A 23,459-nucleotide genomic window follows, 5' to 3' on the forward strand; every position below is an offset into this window, starting at 1 on the left:
ACTTTTTTTAGTGTCTCATTTCCTAATCTAATTCCCTCAGCATCACCTGATTTTATTCAACTACATTCCATTATCTTTGTTTTTCTTTTGTAGATATATATCTTATATCCTCTTTTGAAGACACTGCCTATTCCACTCAACTACCCTTCCGAGCCGTTTATTGTCTTCGGCAGAATTACAATGTCACTGGCAAACCTCAAAGTTTCTGTCTCTTCTCCATGGACTTTCGTTCAGTCTTCCAATTTCTCTCGGTCTCCATTACTGGTTGCTCAATGTACAGACTGAATAATATCAGGAATAAGTTGCAAAACTGTCTCACTCACTCACTTCTCAACCACTGCTTCCCTTTCAAGATCTATGACTTAAAAACTGCAGTCCCGTTTCTGTACAAGTAGTATGTAACCATTGACTCCCTGTATTTTCAAAAACTTTCTCTGAATCTAGAAATGCTATAAATGAAGGTTTACTTATCTTCTAAGATAAGTCATGGGAACAATATTACCCTGCATGTTTCTGTATTTCTCTGGAACCCAAACTGATCTTGCATCAGGTTGGCTTTGTATCCTTCTGTAAAGAATTCATGTCCATGTTTCGCAGCCATGACTTCTTCAGCAGACTGCTTGGTGGTACTCAGCCTTGTCAGTATCTGCACATTAAACGTAGTTTCAAACCTGTTTGAAGCTTTTTCTCTCTGCGACCTCCCTCAAAATAAGGAGAAAGTTTATACCTAACAACATTTTTGCTTTTCTTGTGCCCTTGACCAATCGTAATGCAGTTCAGCTGCAACTAGGTCTGGCACGATAGTTGCGACCCGTGAATCTTCTTTGCTGGAACTTGAACCAGCTGAGCGTTGATGGGTAGGTGTTCACTCCAGTGTTGCCACCACGCAGAGGTCACTTTGACAGAATTGATATTTTCTGAACCAAACCAGGGTGGTTAGCATGTTTTGAGATGAGTTGTTGGTGGATCTCGTAGGACACTGTACAAAAAAGATTTATTCTAACAAGGGAACCTCCCCATCGCACCCCCCTCAGATTTAATTATAAGTTGGCACAGTGGATAGGCCTTGAAAAACTGGACACAGATCAATCGAGAAAACAGAAAGAAGTTGTGTGGAACTATGAAAAAAATAAGCAAAATATACAAACTGAGTAGTCCGTGCACAAGACAGGCAACATCAAGGATAGTGTGAGCTCAGGAGCGCCGTGGTCCCGTGGTTAGTGTGAGCAGCTGCGGAACGAGAGGTCCTTGGTTCAAGTCTTCCCACAAGTGAAAAGTTTAATTTTTTATTTTCAGACAGTTATTATCTGTCCGTCCATCCGATGTGAGGTAACTGCGACGTAGTACGGAGATGCTACACCTAAATGGAAAAATTTGAAAATGTTAAAAAAATATGTTTTGACAGAGCACAGGGAAAACATGGTTAGCGAAACTGTTGCATTCATTTGTTGCAGTTTATGTGACAAACTCTTATGTTTTCATCACTTTTTTGGAAGTGATTATCACATCCACAAGAAAACCTAAATCGGACAAGGTAGAAGAATCTTTCTACCCATTCACCAAGTGTACAAGTTAGGGTCGACAACATATTCCTGTCATGTGACGCACATGCCGTCACCAGTGTCGTATCGAATATATCAGACGTGTTTTCCTGTGGAGGAATCGATTGACCTATGACTTTGCGATCAAATGTTTTCGGTTCCCATTGGAGAGGCACGTCCTTTCGTCTACTAATCGCACGGTTTTGTGGTGCGGTCGCAAAACACAGACACTAAACTTATTAAAGTGAACAGAGACGTCAATGAACGAATGGACAGATCATAACTTTGCGAAAATAAAGAAACCAAACTTTTCACTCGAGGGAAGACTTGAATCGAGGACCTCTCATTCCGCAGCTGCTCACGCTAACCACGGGACCACGGCACTCCTGAGCTCACATTACCGTTGATGTTGCCTATCTTGCCCACGGACTACTCAGGTTGTATATTTTGCGTATTTTTTTCATAGTTCCACACAACTTCTTCCTGTTTTCTAAATTGATCTGTGTTCAGTTTTTCAAGGCCTATCCACTGTGCCAACTTATTACTAAATCTGGGGGGGGGGGGGGGGGGAGCGATGGGGAGGTTCCCTTGTAAGAATTGATGTACTTGTACACTTTTACCACAGCAGCTTTCCCTCTTAGATATTGTGGAGTAGCTACTGAATAGGAGCAGATCTAACATGGCTCTCAAGTCTCCATTAACCTCCTTTTTGGTGTGGGTGCCATTTTCTGATACGCAATTGCAGTATTCACCGGCAGAATACAGGAGAGTGAGTGCAGCAGAGCTCGGGCTGTCGCAGGTGGAGGACGGTACGTTCGAGGGGCTGCCGGCGCTGTCGCGCCTCTCGCTGCTGGACAACAACGTGCTGTTGCTACCGGCTGCAGCGCTGTCGCGCCTGCCGCGGCTGTCACACCTGCAGCTGGGCTTCAACCGCGTGGCAGCACTGTCGGCGGACATCCTGCGGCCGCTCTGCCCGCGACTCGAGGCACTCTCCCTGGCCAGGAACCTCGTCAGGGAGCTGCCGGCTGCCGTCTTTGCCGGCTGCGAACACCTCGCCGCCGTCGACCTCAGCGGCAACCTGCTCGCCGGTGCCCTCCAAGGTCGGTAGCCAGCTCTGGCCGCGTGATGTGAAGCGTCGCTCTCGACGCTGCGGGTCCGTATGACCATCTGCCGACAGCAAAATTCGTCAGAGGCTTTATTACGAAGATGGTGCAGTACTCGGTAGCTGTGGACTGCTTTGGATGAGCGCGACATCACGACTGTTTGCACTTTATAACTGAAGTTGCGCAAAAGTAATTGTGAATGGTGGTGTGAGAAGATAAGGTGTGTGTGAGAGGACCCTCGGAAATTGCGACGAATTCAGAAATAAACAGCCAAATATTTGCGACAAGGAAGAGTATGACTTCATTGCTGGTCATTTTACTTGCAGCAGCAGTTTAAACTGTACTCTTCAGCTGCACACCCTCAGTAATTATGACAACACCCCCCCCCCCCACCACCACCCAAAAAATCAAGAAAAAACACTAAAGATTTGTGACAAGCAAGCCATTTCATCTTTCGTTCGTTCATCAGACTGAAGTTACAAAATTGAACAAATTCACTCTTGGGAGAAAGAGCACTCTTATATGTAAATTTCATTAAATATTGCGGAACATACTTCTGTTCCATTAATAAGTAAGTCCTAGAATCATTCACAAATACAGAGATGCACAAAAAAATATCTATGCTACTGCGTCTTTAATCTTAGAATCTCCTGAAGGCTTTTAATGTCTACGTGCCAATAAATGGCATTTAATTACAGCAAATTGTACCAAGAGTGACGTGTCTGTGAGAAACCTTCAGTGTGCTGTTGGCTTGAAACAGCATACCATCATAACATGCAGGTTATAATATGAAAACAATGAAATATGGCAAAATTCAATATGGCATCTCCGAACAATGCTGAAGGTTAGATGGGTAGATCACATAACTAATGACGAGGTATTGAATAGAACTGGGGAGAAGAGGAGTTTGTGACACAACTTGACAAGAAGAAGGGACCGGTTGGTAGGACATGTTCTGAGGCATCAAGGGATCACCAATTTAGTACTGGAGGGCAGTGTGGAGGGTAAAAATCACAGAAGGTGACCAAGAGATGAATACACTAAACAGATTCAGAAGGATGTAGGTTGCAGTAAGTACTGGGAGATGAAGAAGCTTGCACAGGATAGAGTAGCATGGAGAGCTGCATCAAACCAGTCTCAGGACTGAAGACCACAACAACAACAACAACATCTCCGAAGTATGTCAACATTGACTATTATGAAGTACTGCACAGTCTTTGTCCTGTAGCCTGCGACATTTTGTTGTCAGCAGAAAGTTTTTGAGTTCAGTGCATTCCTACTGTGCCACCGTTTTTTGTAATATTTTTGTAATCAGAGATACATAACAGCTGTGATCTGTAATTTAACTTGTGGCGTGGTGTATGGAAATGAGTCATGTCCTGCTTCCACTGCTGAGACACAGCACTGGCGTTTTGTGAGGGGTGGGTGAAGCTAGCCTGTCTGTGTTACACGACACACTCACACAGTTGTGAAATGAGGACATAAGATTAAGGCTTGTGTTTACTAGCAAGTAACTTCTGCACGTATTTTCTGTTGTCACTTGCTGAGGTACTTGAATTGCAACAAAGTCTCTCGGACAAGTTAACTCACTGCAAGTAATTGTCACTCAAGTGTTTCCACTAGAGTCACATGGTGAGATAGGCTATTGGAAGTTTGCAATATCACACTTAAAAGACAGAGCGTGTGCCACCATTATTGTGTTACTGTTGTTATTAAAGAAAAATTATGAAAAAAAATGAAGGAAAAAACTAGTGTTTAGGTGGAGAAATGGGTACATATTTAAATTTTCAAGAAAGGCTTTATTAATTTGTTGTTCATGCTGCATCAATTTGTGGATAAATTCAGCATCTGTTGTCTCAAAATCTTCCACTATATTTTCTATGTGTTGCATGTTCAACAATACAGTAAACCTCTTCACTTTCTGAATTAAAAATTACACTGTCTCATTGCTCCACAAGTATTCCCTATTTCTTGACAAACACACAGAACTTCAAGTTGGAAAAAAACTTCAGGCAACTGGCAAGTTTGCCATGTAATTGCAGTAAGATGTAAGAAACTGTTTCTATTAACTCCCAGAAGCTACTTTGGAACCTGAGGAACTACCCAGAAATTGATTTGCTGGTGGTGTTTCCATGTCAAAGAAAGTGCAGAAGTAGTTTTTACAAGTGTTGTCTGGAAGTTTACTTGCTAGTAGAGACACACATTTACAGTTTAATGTCGTGGTAAAATGAGGTGATTACAGGCGGAAAACAAGCTCAGGTTGAAAAGAATGAGGACAGAAATTGACCATGTTCTTTTGAAAGGAACCACCCTGGCATTTGTTACGTTCAGGAAAGCCTAGGAGTACACAGGCAGCACAGTGCAACATTCCACAGTCAAGGGAGCACTGGACCCTTTGCAATGTACTGGTGAACCCAGTCTGAGGGCTCTGAGGTGAGTGAGGTGGAGACACACATCTGCCTTTTTTCTTAAAAGACACCGTTGACTATATAAAATATTTATTGTTACTATTGCAATTTCGGCCTTATGGCCATTTTCAAGTAAACTGCAAAAGTTACCTAAACACAAAAATACAAAAGTGAAGCACAGAGTGTATATACATAATTAAGCAAAAATTTCATTAAGAAAGGAGCTCAATTATAAAAATTGGAGATAAATGTACATTACTTACATTCTGTAAGAACATAAAACTATCTGACATGAGTACATGTCGTCATCAAAATGCAGCCTTTTGACTGTGAGACTCCCACAAGATCCGATGAGTACCACACTTATTACATCGTAATATGTTGTTAAATATATACTGAACTGTCGATGTTACCATCATTCTAATAATCTGTCACACATACAAGTTCAGGTGCACTGACGACATGTGGAGCTAAGTCAGTTGGCGTGAAAATACACTTACTAAAGATACTGCCCGTGCACGTAGCAACAAAAGTGCACACCGAGGATACAACTTATAAGCTTTATATCGTAAAGTCTTTTCATCTGTCGACATCATACAGCTTACTAAATAGTGCTATGATTGTAATGGGCAGTAGGATAGGATGGGAATATTTATTTATAACATAATAGGGGATAATACATTTGTTATCTGTTAATAATCTCTCGCATTGACTTAAGTGCTCGTAAATGAGATGAAGACAGAGCTCTGATATATAATACTTTGTATGCATATAAATTTTACGAATATGAATGGTGTAAAACACTCGCCAGCAATCCAATTCACTGTGTAGCACCACAAATTCTGACAAAACATCACAATACCTCTGCACAAATACAAGATGCATCCTTCAACCAGGCTCTATTATAGCAAACAGGACTAAGTAAATATGTATACTATTCCATCAGAATTGTTTAAAATGTTTTTGGTAAGTGCCTAAAATAATTGTACAGTTTTATAAATTACTGTTGAAGTAGATTGATACAATAAATCACATTCTTTGGATACAATGAACTGGCGAGGCTACATTTCATTTATAAAACATACAAAAATAAAATACATTGGAGTATGCTTTTCTTCCCTCGTTATAGTCCATAAACTTTTCTTTGCAGTAAAATACACCAGGATTACTGGTAAAATTTGTTACATATGATTTGAGACATAACTGGTCAGATACATCACATCTCTTATTTTATGTATTGTAAGATCGCTAATTTTTATGTGATGGATCTGACTGGTTTTGTCTTAAATCATAAGTAACAAATTTTATCAGTAATCCTGGTGTATTTTACATTCACATGCAAAAGGCTGCATTTTGACGATGACATGTACTCATGTCAGATAGTTTTATATTCTGACAGAATGTAAGTAATGTACATTTATCTCCAATTTTTATAATTGAGCTACTTTCTTAATGAAATGTTTGCTTAATTATGTATATACACTCTGTACTTCACTTTTGTATTTTTGTGTTTAGGTAACTTTTGCAGTTTACTTGAAAATGGCCATAAGGCCGAAATCGCAGTAGTAACAATAAATATTTTATACGGTCAATGGCGACTATGATGTCTTTTAAGAAATATTATATGACTGTGAATCCCAACCGTGAGAAGTTAAACACATCTACCTGTTTGTCATTTTCTATAACAGGGGGCGCGGCGCTGTCAGGCGTGGGGGCGACACTGTCGCGACTGCGTCTGTCGGACAACCGGCTGTCGGCACTCCAGGGCCCGCTGCACCTGCCGCAGCTTAGACTGCTGGACATCTCTGCCAACAGGTGGGTGTCTGCCTCTAGTCAACTCTACAGTCTCCCGTCTGAGCTAGTTGCCACTGTCGTGGCTGGACAAACTGAGACAAGTACGATGTGGGTGGACTACATAAGTATGTGGTCAGCTGAGCTGGCGGCGACAGGATGCACTGTACTCTTAGGCAAAGTAAAGGTGTCACGATCTGGTGACCAGCGGTAAGTGTGCATTGCACCACCCTCGTGACAAAATATAATGTTACTGCAAGCGTAACTAGGGAGAGTTATCTTTGTTTCAATAAAGTTTGACAGCCTCGTGTGCCGCAACAGAAACATTGTAGGCCTTGAGACCCGACACTCTTAATCACACGGCGTTGTGGTAGCTCAAAGGTGATATAAAAGCCAGGCGTATTGGAGAGAAGTCAGTCAGTAATCACAAGCAGGGCAGAGGGGGAAGACACTCAACCCCCAGGAAAATACCTGTACTTGTAGAGTGTAAGATTTATTTCACTTACATGTGTCCTTCTAGCAATTTTCTCTGATGTTAGTGCATATTTGATGTCTATCCTGAAAAAGTATGAGTGTCTTGGACATACAGGAATAGACATCTAATGGAACCCTGCCCTGCCAACAATTGAAATATTATTAATTATGTTTTTTAATGAAAGCATATTTAGACTTGGTTAAAGCCAACTGTAGGGTATGGAACCTAGAACAATTTTTGATAACACTGGAAATTACACAAAGTTGTTATTTGAGAACAATACACACATTTTTATTTGAGGCAATAGTTGTTGCTGCTGTAATTGTTGCTCATTGTTGTGCAAACTAAACAGGTTTTGATATCAGTGCTGGGTTTCCAGGACCTTAAAGTGTTCAAGAACAATATGTTAATCTTGTTGCTGCTGTCACTATTGTGGCAAAATTTCTTCCTTCAATACTGAATTTCTGTCATGTAATCAAAATGATGTAAACAGGTATAAAATGTAGCTTCTTTGAAATCGAAGACCAGTTTGAGTCACTTAGCATGTATTATTCACATTTGAATAACTACAAATCAGTTTTTTCACACTTACGAAACATTAAGAATACATCGCACAACTGTACATCAGAAACACATTACATTTCGGCTTCTCTCCATCACAGCTCACATCTCTTCTTCTATTACTACTACTGCTTCTACTACTACTAGCCAAAGAAAACACAAATGGAAGATGCATAAGCATTAGATCGACAAGGCATTAAATTATAGGACCGAAACATCAAAATAAGTCAGTGAATTCACATTGAGAAAATGTACATTACTAGTGTCACAAATTATTTACAGGGTCAAAAGCTGTATCATGTTGTACGATTGATTACAGCTGTATCGCCTACTACTGTACTCCAGAATCATACGTGTGTAGTCTCGTTGTAGCAAGGGCGAACTTTCTGCATTTTCTTCTTGTTTTCTTGATTTGGTGTATACTTCTTCATTTTCTCATGCTTAATAGTTCTGTGGGGAAGGGTGTACAGGTCAGACCCCTCTAATGATACCAGCAGAGTCTACTACGACATGCCGTTGACAGGCGTGTTGTGCACGTATGTCGACAGGCTGACGGAGGTGCCACCCCTGTCCAACCTGACGTCGCTGCTGCACCTCAACCTCAGCTCCAACCCCCAGCTGGGGCCAGCACTCGGGGGCAGTGCGCTGCGCAGCTTGCACCAGCTGCAGGTGCTCGACCTGTCCTCCGTGGGGCTGAAGCACGTCACTCCGGCACTGCTCGAGCCCTGTCCCAACCTGCGGACCGTCAGTCTCAAGGTAAGAATGCAGATCGGTGTCTCTCTTCTCTCCCTCGTCCCTGTCTAAATGTTTACTTGAGTGCTAATGATGCCGTGTCCCCGCTCGAGGACCGCGAATCTCGATGGCAGTCCACATTCTCTGCGTTACCTGCTGGACCAGTTCTAGATCTCCGTGCTATAAGGAACAGGTCTGTCACTCTAATGCTGCAGGAGCGCTATCCCAACCTGTGGACTGTTTAACAGTAAGAGCTCACTACCTCCCACCCTTACTAGTTCACACCTCAATGTGTCCGCTGCACGCCACTACTCGGCTCTGGTTTGACCCGGCTCTCACACATTCTCTTCCTCAACACTCGGTCCGTGCCGAGGCAAATGACATCACTCAGATACTAGTGGAGCTCAGTCCTTATCTGATGACTATCAATCTGAGGGTGAGACTGCAATCATCGTTCTACTGCGTGACCAGCCGAGGTCTGTCTACCCAGAGGCTCAGTTACATTGCATAACTACCACTATAGACATATCGCATCTGCCAACTCTTGGTCTCCAGGTGACGTTGTCCTGCATGTTGAAATGATTTGTTCGGTTGGACAAATAGGGAAGGCTTCACTGAACAGCAGCAAACTGCTGGGTGAGAGCTGCAGTATTTGTTTCACGAGCAGAGTCAGCGGTAGAGTAGCTAATTCTTCAGATTTAATTATTGAAACATTCGCCAGAAATGTCAGTTCATCACTTCTCTGCCTCAGAATATGAGCATGTTATCATGTTGTCATGTTGTATCCACACAGCATATTTGGCGGAACATGGCTGATGCCAAGCAGAAAAGCTAAATGAAATGGGACATAATTTGGGCAGAAATCAGAAGAAGCATGAAGAAAACAACTAAAGTCTTTATTATATCCATTGTAATACATATGTAAATATATTTGTACTAATTCCTTAACCATAGTTTAATGAGATGGATGTTGTTATTGTGGCCAGCGTTGTGAACAGCTCTTCTCGAGTACTCATCCCAATAATATACCATCCTCATCCTCCCTAATTTGTACTTTCAGAGTGTCAAATAGATCTAGCATTCCACTGCATATTTGGCCTTTGCCATCACTACTACTACTCTGGTACCACACTGCCCTGCTCCTAGAGAAATGTTCCGCGGCGCACGTTGGAACCTGTGTTGTCCCAGTGAACCACGCAACAGTCCTGTCACCTAGGACAACCTGTGGCACACACCGACTTTCAACAAACTGTAAAAATAATTCAAACCTTTTGAAAACTTTTTCTCACTTTCACTCTGCAACACAAAATGTTAAGGGAAAATGTTTGTTGCTTACTACCTTTCAGATGCTGGTCTTGTAAAATGTCTGCTTCAGATATGAGATTTTAGTATATTACTTCGCTATTACTGACTACTGGCCATAAAATTTGCAGATTGTAGTGGTTAATAAAAAAAATGGGAGAAGAGAGACCGTGAAAAAGGGAAAGAATGAAAAGCAAATCGGACTTTGTATTACAGAAAAGCTATCGGACTTCGTTATTCGGAAAAGCTATTGTTGGGGTGGTCCTTGTGGCGTTTTTGAGCAAAAGTTAAACCAATTTTCACTACAAAAGTTATTGAAAAGAAACAGAGAATAACAGAATGTAACGGACAGGGGGAAGTGGCGTAGACGAGAGATCATCCTTTACCAGATTAACTTATCTTCTTTAGGGCGGCGTCCACGTCTTCAAAAATCTCATTCATTTCAGCGTGAAAAAATCTGCTCCGAAATCTTGCAATAGTCCAGGGACCACTAATTTATACCAATTAAAATCATCTTGATACTGTATGCAATTTAATTCACTTTGCTACTTCCATCCAACGAATTTCTTAATAACTTCCACAATATCTACACATTACAATCAGATCAAGATTAGCCATTAAGTTTTTACGTCAGCATCCGATCACGCCTGCCTTAAGCTACGGCTGTCAAGAGACAATTGAAAACGGAATAAAAAAACAAAAAAAGTTAACAATTTTGGTAGTTTCTCTGCCGTCGAGCGCTCATACCGCTGCGACGAGATATTTTTTATCTGAGGGAACGAGTGTAGCGCGGCGAAATTCAAAGCCCCGCTACATCGCCCCCTCGACTGTCACGCTAAAACATTTAGCGTGGCAGGCTAGCAAACCTAAAAGTCAATACATGTAATTTTCATTGGAAAGGCCACGTGCATCCATAGGGGATAATCTTAACCAACACTTACTTCCTAAACCTATATACTAAATACAATTATTACAGTTTGGATCCTTTTTTACACAATTAATATATATATATACATACAGTTTGTTTGAACAAGCTGTTCACCAGAGCAGTTAATGTTGTGTGCTCCCAGCGTTGGTTTCCCAATGCACATCTGGCAGCACGTAGTCTTTGCGCATGCGCAGTAGCATCACTGAATTTCGCGTGCGGCAGTTTCAAAATCGCTGTGTTATGACAGTCTTCAACAGTATTCACTCTCACATAGTGTTCATTACAAGTTGTTATTCCAGCATAAATGGCGTGTTAAGTTCGGTGACACCATAAGATTGAGCGTGTGCGTGATCTGAAGCAACGTCCATGTCTTCTGTTACAACACAACACTCCAGGTCCTTGTGCGTTTTCATGACTATTGTTCCCGGGGCATATATGGTCGATGTAGTTTTTAGCCTCCACATCGCCTACGACAGGTGCTGAGTTTATTGTCTCCAAGCATCTGAAGGCCGGCCAGGAACAACGGCGTCGATGTTCGCAAAGGTAGGTGTTTCACCACATTGTTTACACTTGCCAACAAACGTTCATTTGCAGTGTGAAAATCCTCATTATCGTCAAAGTAAACTGCAGTTTATATCGATTTATAAACAGTTATTTGGTTTATGCGCCATAAGTTTCACAAACAACACAAAATTCGTCGTTTATAACGTTCACTGTTTAACACAGTTTGCATCACTTTTTGCCACATTTACATTTCAACAGTTCACTTTGTCCAAGCATGTTTACATCGTTAATTATGAAAGCTTACATTTCGTGGTCACGTTTCAAAATGTTGACAATATGCAAAGTTTTAACACATATACAAATACATATAAATTTACAATATATACACGTGAAATATTTACGCTAAAAAAAATTATACTAAGTCCCATTGGCTTTCTTTTATTGGGGTTTATGGTCATTTTGATTTTCTTTATTAAGGTTTTGACGTGCCAAGGGATATAAGACTTAATGTTTAAAAGCACGGGCTTTCCTTTATTTATTATTTATTTCTTTTCTTTGATTCCATATCTTGGCTGGCTAGTGGTTGACCAGGCTTGTAATGCCATCAATATTCAGTTTTCTTCATGTCTTTTTATTCATACCTGAAAGTTTACTGTCACACAATATATTCTTACATTCCATAAACAAACAATACCCAGCTGCAGTATGTGGTAGGATAATGGAGAAAGAAAGAAAGATAGACTGGAAGAAACTATTCACTACCTATAAACTACCAAATCCTACAGCTAATACATAAAAAAAGAGAATATAATACATTGTAACGTTTGCATCACCTTCAAGGGGTGTGTGAAAGGAGGTGCTTACAATTTACCATATCATGGGTACATGTAAGTGTCCTTACGTCAAGTCTGTGTAGTGTAACATCATGACAGATTCTCTGTTTGTGTTCTGACTGTTCATATGACTTAGTGTATTATACCTTAACAAATCCTTGCATGAGTGAATCGCATGTCTGCTCAGTACATCCTCAATATCTCCACTTCTTGTGGATACCGTCTATACAAATGGAAAATGTATCTCAGAGATTGTCTCTCTCATAATGTGTATTATATGGTAACATATCAAATTTCCTCTCAAGAGTTCAACCATGAACTTTCTTCGACTTTAGTGAAGGTTAAATATCATGTATGTAGTATATATATATATATATATATCATTTCTATCTATAAATTATAAACAAAGAACATATTATTATAATTGACAGCAAAATGTCTCTTTCTCACTGTCCGTTGCTCGACGTCGGCTGCACGGATGGTCACTGCTCCTTTGCACTTACCTTGCATAGCCTAAAAAGTCAAATGTCTTCAACGTAGATGTAATTTTGTCATCTGTTCGCTTAAGTGGAGGTGTTGTACGAGTCGCAAAACGGCCTTAATAACTCTCCTATCTTTTGCTTCCTCAGGGTTTTCTGTCATATGTAATTATAATAAAGGCTAATATGGCACTAAATTTCACTTTCGTGTTTTTTTTTTTTTTTTTTTTTTTTTTTTTTTTTTTTTTTTTTTTTTTTTTAACAAATGCATTCACATGAGGGCTGTGTAAAAACTACGTTTCAACTTAAGTTCCTTAAAATATCATTCTCCTGTCTGAACACGAACTATAAATGTTTTCTTCCACACAATGGCGTAACAAAACTTAACGAAAGGTTACTAAGTTACACTTCTGAAATAAATTAAAGCTAATGTGTTTCCAAGTTACATTCTTATTACACTTCTTTCCACAGCTGTAATCATCGTTATGTTCACTCTGCTTTTCTTGCATTCATTCCTTTTCAAGGGCACTGAAAATAGATTCACATTTAACGTCTTGTACTCACGTGTTCTAACTCATCACAAATTTTTTCTTTCAAACTGAAATTCTTATGTAATCTTAAAGATATAAACTGTTTACTCACTTCTCCATGTAGCACAATATTACCAAAACATTCTCACTCATTCCTTACTCACATATTCATCATAATATATATATATATATATATATATATATATATATATATATATATATATATATATATCCTTATACATTAAACATATTCCTCATCAAACATTAATATATCACATACGTGGGGCCATTTGGCACTTCCATTCTCATAAAACTCCAATAATATTTTCCTCAAATAATCTCTTGTCTCCAACCACTTCACAGTAACATACCTTCTTATATTAACTTAAATATTAACTCATTCATACTGATCATTCATTCTTACATCCTCATTCATTCTGCTACATACCTATGTCATTACTGATGTCAATAGCTATTAGTTCCTCTCATTATAGTGCCTTGAAATAACTAACTAGTTGTTGATTCACCTTATAATTTACAATTAACAACCAATGTAACCTGCATAGACCTCATTCCTATATGAATATCTTTCTCATTCAGCAAGTGTACTCACCTGGGTTTACCTTCTCTTCATAATTATGTGTGCAAGTGTAACTGCAGTATATAATTTCCATAAATGAATGTTTCTGTTCTTAGGCTGTATAACTTAATGTTCGTGTATTCAATACAAATATTTATGATCTCGTTTTCACAGCAACTTGCTCATGTTCAACTTAGTTATCATTATATTATGTTGTTTTAGTGCACAAAGGGTTTCAAATGTCTGTGGGGATGCAGCCCCCTCGGCTTGTGAGATAACGGGTATTCTAGGGAGTAACAACCTGGGTGAGGTATGCTTGCTATTCTGAAAGGACCTGAATATAATAGCTGCCATTTTCTGTTCAATTGTTTTAATTTTGTAGACTTGGGATGTGAACGCAACAGAATAAGGTCATCAACCTGATAGATTTGTGTATTTGTAACACGTTTGTCATACTTCTCTTTCCTGTTCTTGGCTTTATTGCACAACGTAGTGTATGCCTGTCTTACTTTCTCTTCCAAAGGTATGTGTGTTGTGGATGGGGTTAGCTTTGGAATGGGCATAGCCCACTTGTTCTGTTCAGGTTTGTTTAATAATAATTCCTGTGGTGGGTATCCTGTTGAGGCATGAGGCAAGTTGTTTACTATCTGCTCAAAGGGTGCTAAAAATTCGATCCACTTGGTGTGTTTGCGAGGTGAATGTATTCTCATGAATTGACCAAATTCTCTAAAAATCCTTTCTACGGGGTTCCCTTCTGGGTGAAATGCTGATGTAAGAATATGTTTGATGTTATGTGTAGCAACAAAAGATTTCCATTTTCTTCCCGTAAAATAGGGTGCGTTATCCGTAATAATGCTGTGGGGCTTGCCAAACCTTGTAAAGTAACTGTTAGTCAAACGTCTAGCAATAGCAGATGCGTTGACAGTGCGGATAGCATACAATTTTAAGTATTTTGAGAAGACATCAAGTACAGCAACGATATATTTCACACCTCCACGAGCCCTGGGATAAGGTCCTGCGATATCCAACGATACTAACTCCAAAGGTCGGGTTGGTATAATAGGATGTAATTCATTCAAAGATGATCGGTTGGAAAATTTTGCTTTTTGGCAGATGATACATTTACGAACAATTTGCAACACTCTCCGACGCAGATTGGGAAAATAACAGTACTGTACTATTTTATCAGTGCATTTGGTGACTCCGTAGTGTCCCCAAGTTTTGTGTGTGAACAGAATAAAATCATCAACATGCGCGTCGGGTAGACAGACACACCAATGGTGCGAGTCTGGGGTACGCCTATGAAAAAGTACATTTTTGTGTATTGTGTAATATTTTTGTAAATGTGAAGAAGGATCTGTACGTAATTTCTTTTTGATATTTGACCACCTGGGGTCGCTGTCCTGAAGTGAAGCAAAGTTCTTGCACATATTGTGGTAGTATGGAGCGTATGTACCATCATACATAAGTAAGATGTTAAAGTCTGATATTTGCTCGGAAAGTTCCGAAAAATCCTGTATGCCTTGGGGCAAACGGGACAGGGCATCGGCTACTACGTTTGATTCACCTTTAATGTAAACAATTTCGAAGCTGTATTCTTGCAGTGAAAGGCACCACCGGGTGAGCCGTGAATGAAGCAATTTGCATGATAGCAAGAAAGAAAGGGCTTGGTGGTCTGTGTATATGCGAGTATGTTTACCCCAAAGAAAGTAGCGAAACTTACGGAATGCCCAAATAATGGCAAGAGCCTCCCGTTCCGTCACCGAGTACGACCTCTCGCACTCAGTGAGCGTGCGGCTCGCAAAACTTATCGGTTTGATGACAGATTGTCTTGATTCGGATTGAATTTGAAATAGAAAAGCTCCAAGGCCGTATGATGACGAATCCGTGGATAGGCAAAAATCTGACGTCATGTCAGGGTGGCAGAGGAGGGGTGCGTTCACCAATGCATCTTTAATAGCCTGAAAATCAGCTTGGCAAAACTCTGTCCATCTCCAAATTGCGTTCTTTTTCAGTAAAGTTAGCAGATGAGAGCTGTTCAGAAGCTGTTTTGAAACAAACTTCCTAAAGAAAGAAGATAAACCTAAGAATGCTTTCAACTGTTTACGGTTTTGTGGAGGAGGGAAATTACGAATAGCATCAATCTTCTTAGAATCGGGACGAACGCCTTCCGGCGAGACAATATGGCCCAAAAACTTGATTTCACGCCTTCCTACTTTGGACTTCGAAAGATTTACTGTGACTCCAGCTTGTGAAAATTTAAATAAAATTTGCTGTAACAGATCAATATGTTCCTCCCACGTATTTGTTGCCACGACGATGTCATCGACGTACGCCGTGACGCGTGACAACAAACACGGGCCGAGGACGGCGTCAAGCGCCTCGATGAACACGCCCGCGCTTACGCGCAAGCCAAAAGGCAACACACAAAACTGATAACTGCGTCCTTCACAAAGGAAAGCAGTGTATTTACGACTGTCATTGTGAAGGGACACCTGCCAGTACGATGAGCGGAGGTCAATATTAGTTAGGTATTGTACATTATAAAATTTTAGCAACTGTTCATCCAAGTTGACGGGTCTTGTGTTAACGGGTATAATAATTTTGTTGATTTCACGTGCGTCTAGCACCAATCTGACATTTCCATCTTGCTTGCCTACCGCCAGGATAGGACTGCAATAAGGGGAATGTGATTTTTCTATAACACCCCAGATCAACATACGCTCGATTTCACGTAAAACTGCAGGTTTCTTCGCCCATGGAATATTATAATGTGTCCTACAATAAGTCTTATGTGGCTTAACATCCATTTTGTAGCTATAACCTCTGATTACACCAGGCCTCTCACTGAAAACTTGTGCATAATCACATAATAATTTGTACAATTCTTCTTGCTGTGGTTTCGTTAAGTAGTCAGATTCGACACATTTCTGATACAATAAATCCTGCTCAATTTCCTGATAGTCTGAATCTTCAGGTGTTAAATTACATACACTAACTATGGTAGGATATACCAATTGAAATTGACTTACTTCGTAATGTTTTTGTCGTGGTTCAATCGTCTTGTTAAGTTCAACATTAATTAGTTGTTCTCCTACGGATAATTGACATATGCCATTACTTAAATCTATGATTGCTTTGTGTTCATTCAAAAAATCCATCCCTAGGATGCAGTGTACGATAAGCTTGTCTACAATCAGAAAATTACACTTGAACTGTGTATTGGAAAATGTGAAGTTAACAAGGGCTTGCATGCGTATGTTCTTAGATTTAGTACCTGTGGCACTAACCACATGACAATTCTGTACAGGTAATGTAGGTATGTTTATAATTTCTTTCAATTCATTATAGAATGCGGTTGACATCACACTTGCAGCAGCACCAGTATCGAATAAAATTTGTACATCATAATCGTTAAACTTAACCCATGCCGTAGCTTGTATGAATTCTTCTACACAACTGCCTGATTTAATGTTTATTTCGTTGGTTAATTCCTGTTCTGCTGTCATTTTGTTATCGTACCTGAGGAAACAAACCGTCTCAGCCGTTGCGCTCTTACAACACCCCACGACCGTAGCACGAGCGCTTAGCTCGGTCGTCGACTGTTTTCCGTCGTCTGCTGTGTTTGGCCGGGTTCATTGACCAGCTCCACTATGTTTACATTCCGACCGGTTGGCGCCCACGCGTCAGCTGATGGCGCGCCGCAATTGTTATTGCTACTTCGTGGCGGGGAGTGCATAACTGTACCGGGGAACGGCGGCGGTTTCCGTGTAGGGTTATGATTTGTCATGCGTGAATTTTGTGTGTTCCACATATTCTGTCGGTGATTGTTGGGATTGGTATTGTTTTGGTGGTAATTATGTCTGTTATATGTCATGTTCCTGTCAAAGTAGCCCGGGTTGTACCGGTTATTCTCACGTCTCCTATTGTTGTTGTTGTTGTACTGTCTGTAATTTTCATTTTGCTTGTAGTTACCATTTTGATATGGGTGATAATTATTGTTATTATTCCACGAATTTCTGCGGTTGTTCCTACTGTTATACACGTTTCCATTTGAATATGTTTCGCGCGCAGGCGGATGGTTCCACCAACCACCGTCACTACGGTTCCTTTGGGGTGGGTGCTGGTTTTGGTTACTAATATGAATAAAATTTGAATGGCGTGAATCGCCTCTGTAAACTACGTCCATTTGATCTAAGAAGTTTAAGAAAGTCTTAACGTCATTCTCCGGTACTCCTATTAATCTGTCTCGGTATGGAAAGGGTAAGTTGCTCTTTAAAGTGTCAATTATCGCTGGCAAGTCGGCTGGTTTGGACCAGTACAGTGTCTTGTCTAGGTACCTCTCAAAGTATTGTCTTAATGTCTCTTTTTTTAGGGTCATAGGTCTCGGGGTTGCACACTTCTCTCCTTAGACTCTGTTGCTCATTCTCGGACCAGAATTCGTCCAAGAAGGCTTGTTCGAACTGTTCAAACGTAAGGCACCGCCGCTTCATAGCGGCACCCCACTTAGCTGCTCGTCCTCTCATGAGATTGGTGACGTATCTGATTTTATCGACTTCTGACCAACTACGTGGAAAAACACCGTCAAATGATCTAATAAACACAATAGGGTGGACTTTGTGCTTGTCCTCACTGGAAAATGTCTGGAAATACCCTTGTCTTACAAACGTGTCATCGGCCATGCCGGTTGGCATAACTGTATTGATGTGATTTAGGTCACTTGCTACTCTAGGTGTGGTACCGTAATATTGGTCGTTCGGTGGAAAAGAAAGCGGCACATTGTAATTTTGATCGGAAATAGGTGATTCCACAATAGGTGGTGTTCTGTCTGTGTCATTAGCCATGGTTTTAGCTGTTTTGTCGTTTCCTAGCGATGCGTTTGCACCAATCGCCAAACACGGCACAACATTGTCTCGTAATTTTGTCACTTCGTCTTCTATGTGTTTTGTCTCGTCTTTAACATGTGTCTTTGTTTTTGAAAGTATGTCCTGTGTAATTGTTTCAAGTTTTTTGTCCAGATAGTCGTCACACAATTTACATTCATGTACAATTCTTTCGGCCATGTTGGTGTCGTTGTTTAGTGACGCGAGGTCCGCTCGATCTTCTAACTTTTCTATCTTTTCTTTGAGGTGGGTCTGTTCAAGAACTACCATTGTAAGTTGTTGGGTAATATTTCCCACTTCTTCAGTCAGCTTTTCTTGGGTGGAGCTAGCTGAAGTGTGGGCCTGAGCTAACTCTTCCACACGGGTGTTCACTTCCTGCTGCACATTAACTATTTGAGTTAACTGATTCTCACATCGGGTGATATTGTTTTTTGTTTCGTGTGTGAATGTAACCAAAGTTTCTTCCTGTTTAGTGACTCGATCGGACAATGTCTCAAATCGCTGGCTGAGCTGTTGAGTGGTGTTATTTAATTCTGTCATCTGTTTTGTCGTCCGTTCAAAATTTTCGGTCATAGTATGGTTTAATATGTCAATTTTCTGACTAACGTCTCGTTTCATGTCTGCAAATAACTCTAATAGTCGGTCCAGTTTGTCAGTTACCTGTGTCCGATTTGTGTCACATTGCTGAATTTGTCTCATATTCGGTTCTGACATTGATGTTAACAATGGCGCTGACGGTCTAGTCTCGCGTCCATTCCACATTTCGTCATTTAAAGTCGCCATCTGTGTACTATCACAAATGTTGCGAGTTTGAGGCAAAATCATTGCATTGATCTGTGAACTCGTCCATGGAGGGAAACGCGGACTTTCTTGTTGGTTGAAAGATGATTCTACTTCACTTAACTCATCTGCCGAAACTATCTCTACCTTACCACGTTCCATTGTAATAGGATGTATAATAGTAAGTCAAAAAGGGAATAATATAAGTCTGATTAATAAAGATTTGACTCAAATTTAGGTTGAAATATTTTCTCGTCAATGTAAATGATTGCTCTATTGCAAACAATGGTTGAGAAAGATGCAGCAGGGCGGACAAAATTTTTCGTAACAAATGACTGTTTGGCTGTCAAATTCACGATCTTCATATGCTACAACAATACTATAATTAAGACAAACTACAATAGAGATAGATAATTTTGTAAAAATCTAGAAGAAAACTACAGGATGTGTGGAAAAGGAAAAATGGATTCTGCAGTTGGCTATTGAATGTTTGAATGAAACATAATTGTGTGACTCACCATTAAATTTTCTGTCCTGCAACGGCTGGTCAATCACTTCTGCGTAAATCGTATTCGTCAAAATATGGATTTTCTTAATACATCTCCATCGGATAATCACCAAAAGGTCTCAAAATAACAGTTTTGCATCAATATATGCCATGAAAAGAAAAACAGATTGAATTAGTTACAAAAATTCTTTACAATATTGTGGTATCATTTGCTTAGGTACAATAAAGTTTGTGTTTTAGTTACCATTTAAAGTTCAGGATTTTTTTCTCTGTTGGGAAAAATACAAATTAAAGTTTCAAATTTGCTCAAAAACGACACATCCGAAAATTGCGTCCAGTCGCGGGAGCCAGTTGTAGTGGTTAATAAAAAAAATGGGAGAAGAGAGACCGTGAAAAAGGGAAAGAATGAAAAGCAAATCGGACTTTGTATTACAGAAAAGCTATCGGACTTCGTTATTCGGAAAAGCTATTGTTGGGGTGGTCCTTGTGGCGTTTTTGAGCAAAAGTTAAACCAATTTTCACTACAAAAGTTATTGAAAAGAAACAGAGAATAACAGAATGTAACGGACAGGGGGAAGTGGCGTAGACGAGAGATCATCCTTTACCAGATTAACTTATCTTCTTTAGGGCGGCGTCCACGTCTTCAAAAATCTCATTCATTTCAGCGTGAAAAAATCTGCTCCGAAATCTTGCAATAGTCCAGGGACCACTAATTTATACCAATTAAAATCATCTTGATACTGTATGCAATTTAATTCACTTTGCTACTTCCATCCAACGAATTTCTTAATAACTTCCACAATATCTACACATTACAATCAGATCAAGATTAGCCATTAAGTTTTTACGTCAGCATCCGATCACGCCTGCCTTAAGCTACGGCTGTCAAGAGACAATTGAAAACGGAATAAAAAAACAAAAAAAGTTAACAATTTTGGTAGTTTCTCTGCCGTCGAGCGCTCATACCGCTGCGACGAGATATTTTTTATCTGAGGGAACGAGTGTAGCGCGGCGAAATTCAAAGCCCCGCTACAAGATGTTTTCAACATATACTACTGATGCCAACTATAAAATTATTTTGTTGTTTGACACGTAGCTTAGGAGATATGGCATGATAAGTATTGAGTAGCAAAAAAAGAAAATCAACTTTTCTTAAAAGCTCAAATATTTCTCTATTTCAGTATCACAAAATTTTCATTGAATTAAAAGGTATCAGAAGGTAAGAATTTTCATTGAATTAAAAGGTGTCAGAAGGTAGTTGTGGTATCACTCTATCATGTGCAATCACCAAATTATAAAACACACCTCTACATTTTTTACATTCTGATGTGCAGGTTCCTGTGGCCCGCATCGGACAGCGGAGGACACGAGCCTAATCCGGAACACGCTGTGACACATTTCTGTACCTTTGAAAGTGTAGCTGAACTGAACCCGCTGGAAATCCAAATGTGTGGAAGGTTGTTAACCCACTGACTGCTGATCTGTGTCATGTGTTCCAGGGCAACCAGCTGCAGGAGGTGCCCGAGGGAGCATTCGCGGCACTGCGCAACCTCACCACACTGGACCTGTCTGAGAACGCCATCCTCAACGTGCGGGCCGGCGCTTTTTCCGGGCTGTCGTCACTCCGGGTGCTGCGCCTCCAGGGCAACAGGATCTCTGCCTTCAAGGTGGGCCCAGTGTGGCACGGGTACTACAGTTAGTGCGCGGGGTCTGCCGAGTTCAGTAGACGGCACTGTCCCGTATCAACTGAAACACAGGCGGAAATGGAAAATGTTGCACCGTGAAACACCGATGTGATATTTATCAAATTTGGTGGAGACCTTCATAATGTAACAGTATTAAATGATTAACCTTCTGTTTCATTTGGAACTGTTGTCCATCATCAAAATCGGTATGAGGTATTTTAAATACGAGACTTTTCTATCGCACACACTGTAATGGTCACCTGGTTGTAGATATTGCTAATTGCTATAATCGCACTATTTCACTCCCATTTACAGAGCTTGTTAGCACTTGATGTTAGGTTGGCACCATTAAAATGCATTGTGGTAATTGCTACTGCTTGCTGGATTGCTGCTGTGTCTCAATGCTGATGCTGGCTCTAAATCTGGTTGTCTAGGGTTAAAAACATGAGGTCCCGTGTTTTTTATGTGCTTTTGATGATGAAGAACGAGCGAAACCAACGAATATGTAAACTTCAAATATTTATTACTCTGGTGGCCATCTTAATTCCACTGTCCACCAAAGACCATGACACAACACAAAGTAGTACTTCCTTTACATGTTCTTTGCATTGTTTATCCGCCTCAAACAATAACACACAAACACACTTTACCAAAGTGACATTCCGACTGCGCCCCCGACCCTTCTTGCTGCTTGTATTTATAACATTGCCAAAGAACTACTAAAAAGCGATATAGTTTATAAGTCACATGTACATCTGTTATCATAATTTGTGCAGAAAAGTTATTAATTTACAGCAAGTGACATAATTTAACATGTTATTAAAATGACAGACAGATTTGTTGACTTGACAGAATAATTCTTTGTTACAAAAAGGCCGTTTTTTAGAAGTTTGTCAACTGACTTTTCTAATTTGCATAAATAAGTAAATAACATGAATTATTAAGAATTACATTGGTTTTCGTCTAAAATAGGAGTGATTACTTGAATACGGAGTGAAAACGCTGCTAGTGAACAAATAGGTTTCACTGGGTGATTTTTATTTAAGGAGATCCATAATACCGAAGTTGGCCACTATTTTTTGTACTTCGTTTTAGTTATTTAAGATGAACTTAGTGTTTTTACATGATGAAATTTGCTGTATCAGTGATCAAGTGGAATTAACTTTTGTGTGGGTCAGTTATTCAGTATAATTTAATGGGTTGACTGTTTATGGAGACATCTTATGCAATCATTGTTAACATACACAATAACTTTTCTATAATCATAAATACTCGTTAAACTGGTTGAATTTGGAGGGTATCGCATACTTCGGAAAAGTAAAGCCTTTAATATGTTCCGTTACAACACACACACTCACATTGAGAGACCCAAAGATAAGTTATGTTGAGCCTCACAATGGAAGAGATACAAAATATTCAGTCAATTTAAAAGCAGAGTACAGATTCGGACTGTCGGACTGTAAGCGAGATGACAAATCAAATCACTGTTTCCAGAGTAAATTTTTCACTGTCCAGTGGCATGGGCTTATATGTAACTTCCTAGTAGATTAAAACTGCGTTTCATACCTGGACTTGAACCTGGGACCTTTTGCGGGCAGGAGACGTGGCTTAGTCAGAGCCTGGGAGACTGTTTCCAGAATAGAGAACGAAAAAAACTCATTCCGGAAACATTTCCCCAGGTTGTGGAAAAGGCATGTCTCTGGAAAATACTAGGGCATGTGGCTTATTCTCCAGACTTGACTCCATCCAGTTATCATCTATTTGCATCACTGGGACACTCACTGAGTAATGCTTCAATTCGTATGAAAACGGCTAGCTGACTGGACCGCTTCAAAA

The 23,459-nt window shown here is 40.1% G+C and overlaps 1 protein-coding gene across 1 annotated transcript in view; it reads left to right on the plus strand.

Moving 5' to 3' along the window:
* Positions 1-23,459, plus strand: part of LOC124552672 (chondroadherin-like protein) — a 186,806-nt gene that overhangs the window by 83,333 nt on the left and 80,014 nt on the right. Inside the window, exons 7-10 of the mRNA XM_047126996.1 lie at positions 2,341-2,641; positions 6,741-6,867; positions 8,428-8,635; positions 21,438-21,605. Coding sequence (XP_046982952.1) covers positions 2,341-2,641; positions 6,741-6,867; positions 8,428-8,635; positions 21,438-21,605 — 804 coding nt within the window. The remainder of the gene's footprint in view (positions 1-2,340; positions 2,642-6,740; positions 6,868-8,427; positions 8,636-21,437; positions 21,606-23,459) is intronic.

The sequence above is a fragment of the Schistocerca americana genome, chromosome 10, assembly GCF_021461395.2.
Source record: "Schistocerca americana isolate TAMUIC-IGC-003095 chromosome 10, iqSchAmer2.1, whole genome shotgun sequence".
In the NCBI taxonomy this organism is placed as follows: domain Eukaryota; kingdom Metazoa; phylum Arthropoda; class Insecta; order Orthoptera; family Acrididae; genus Schistocerca; species Schistocerca americana.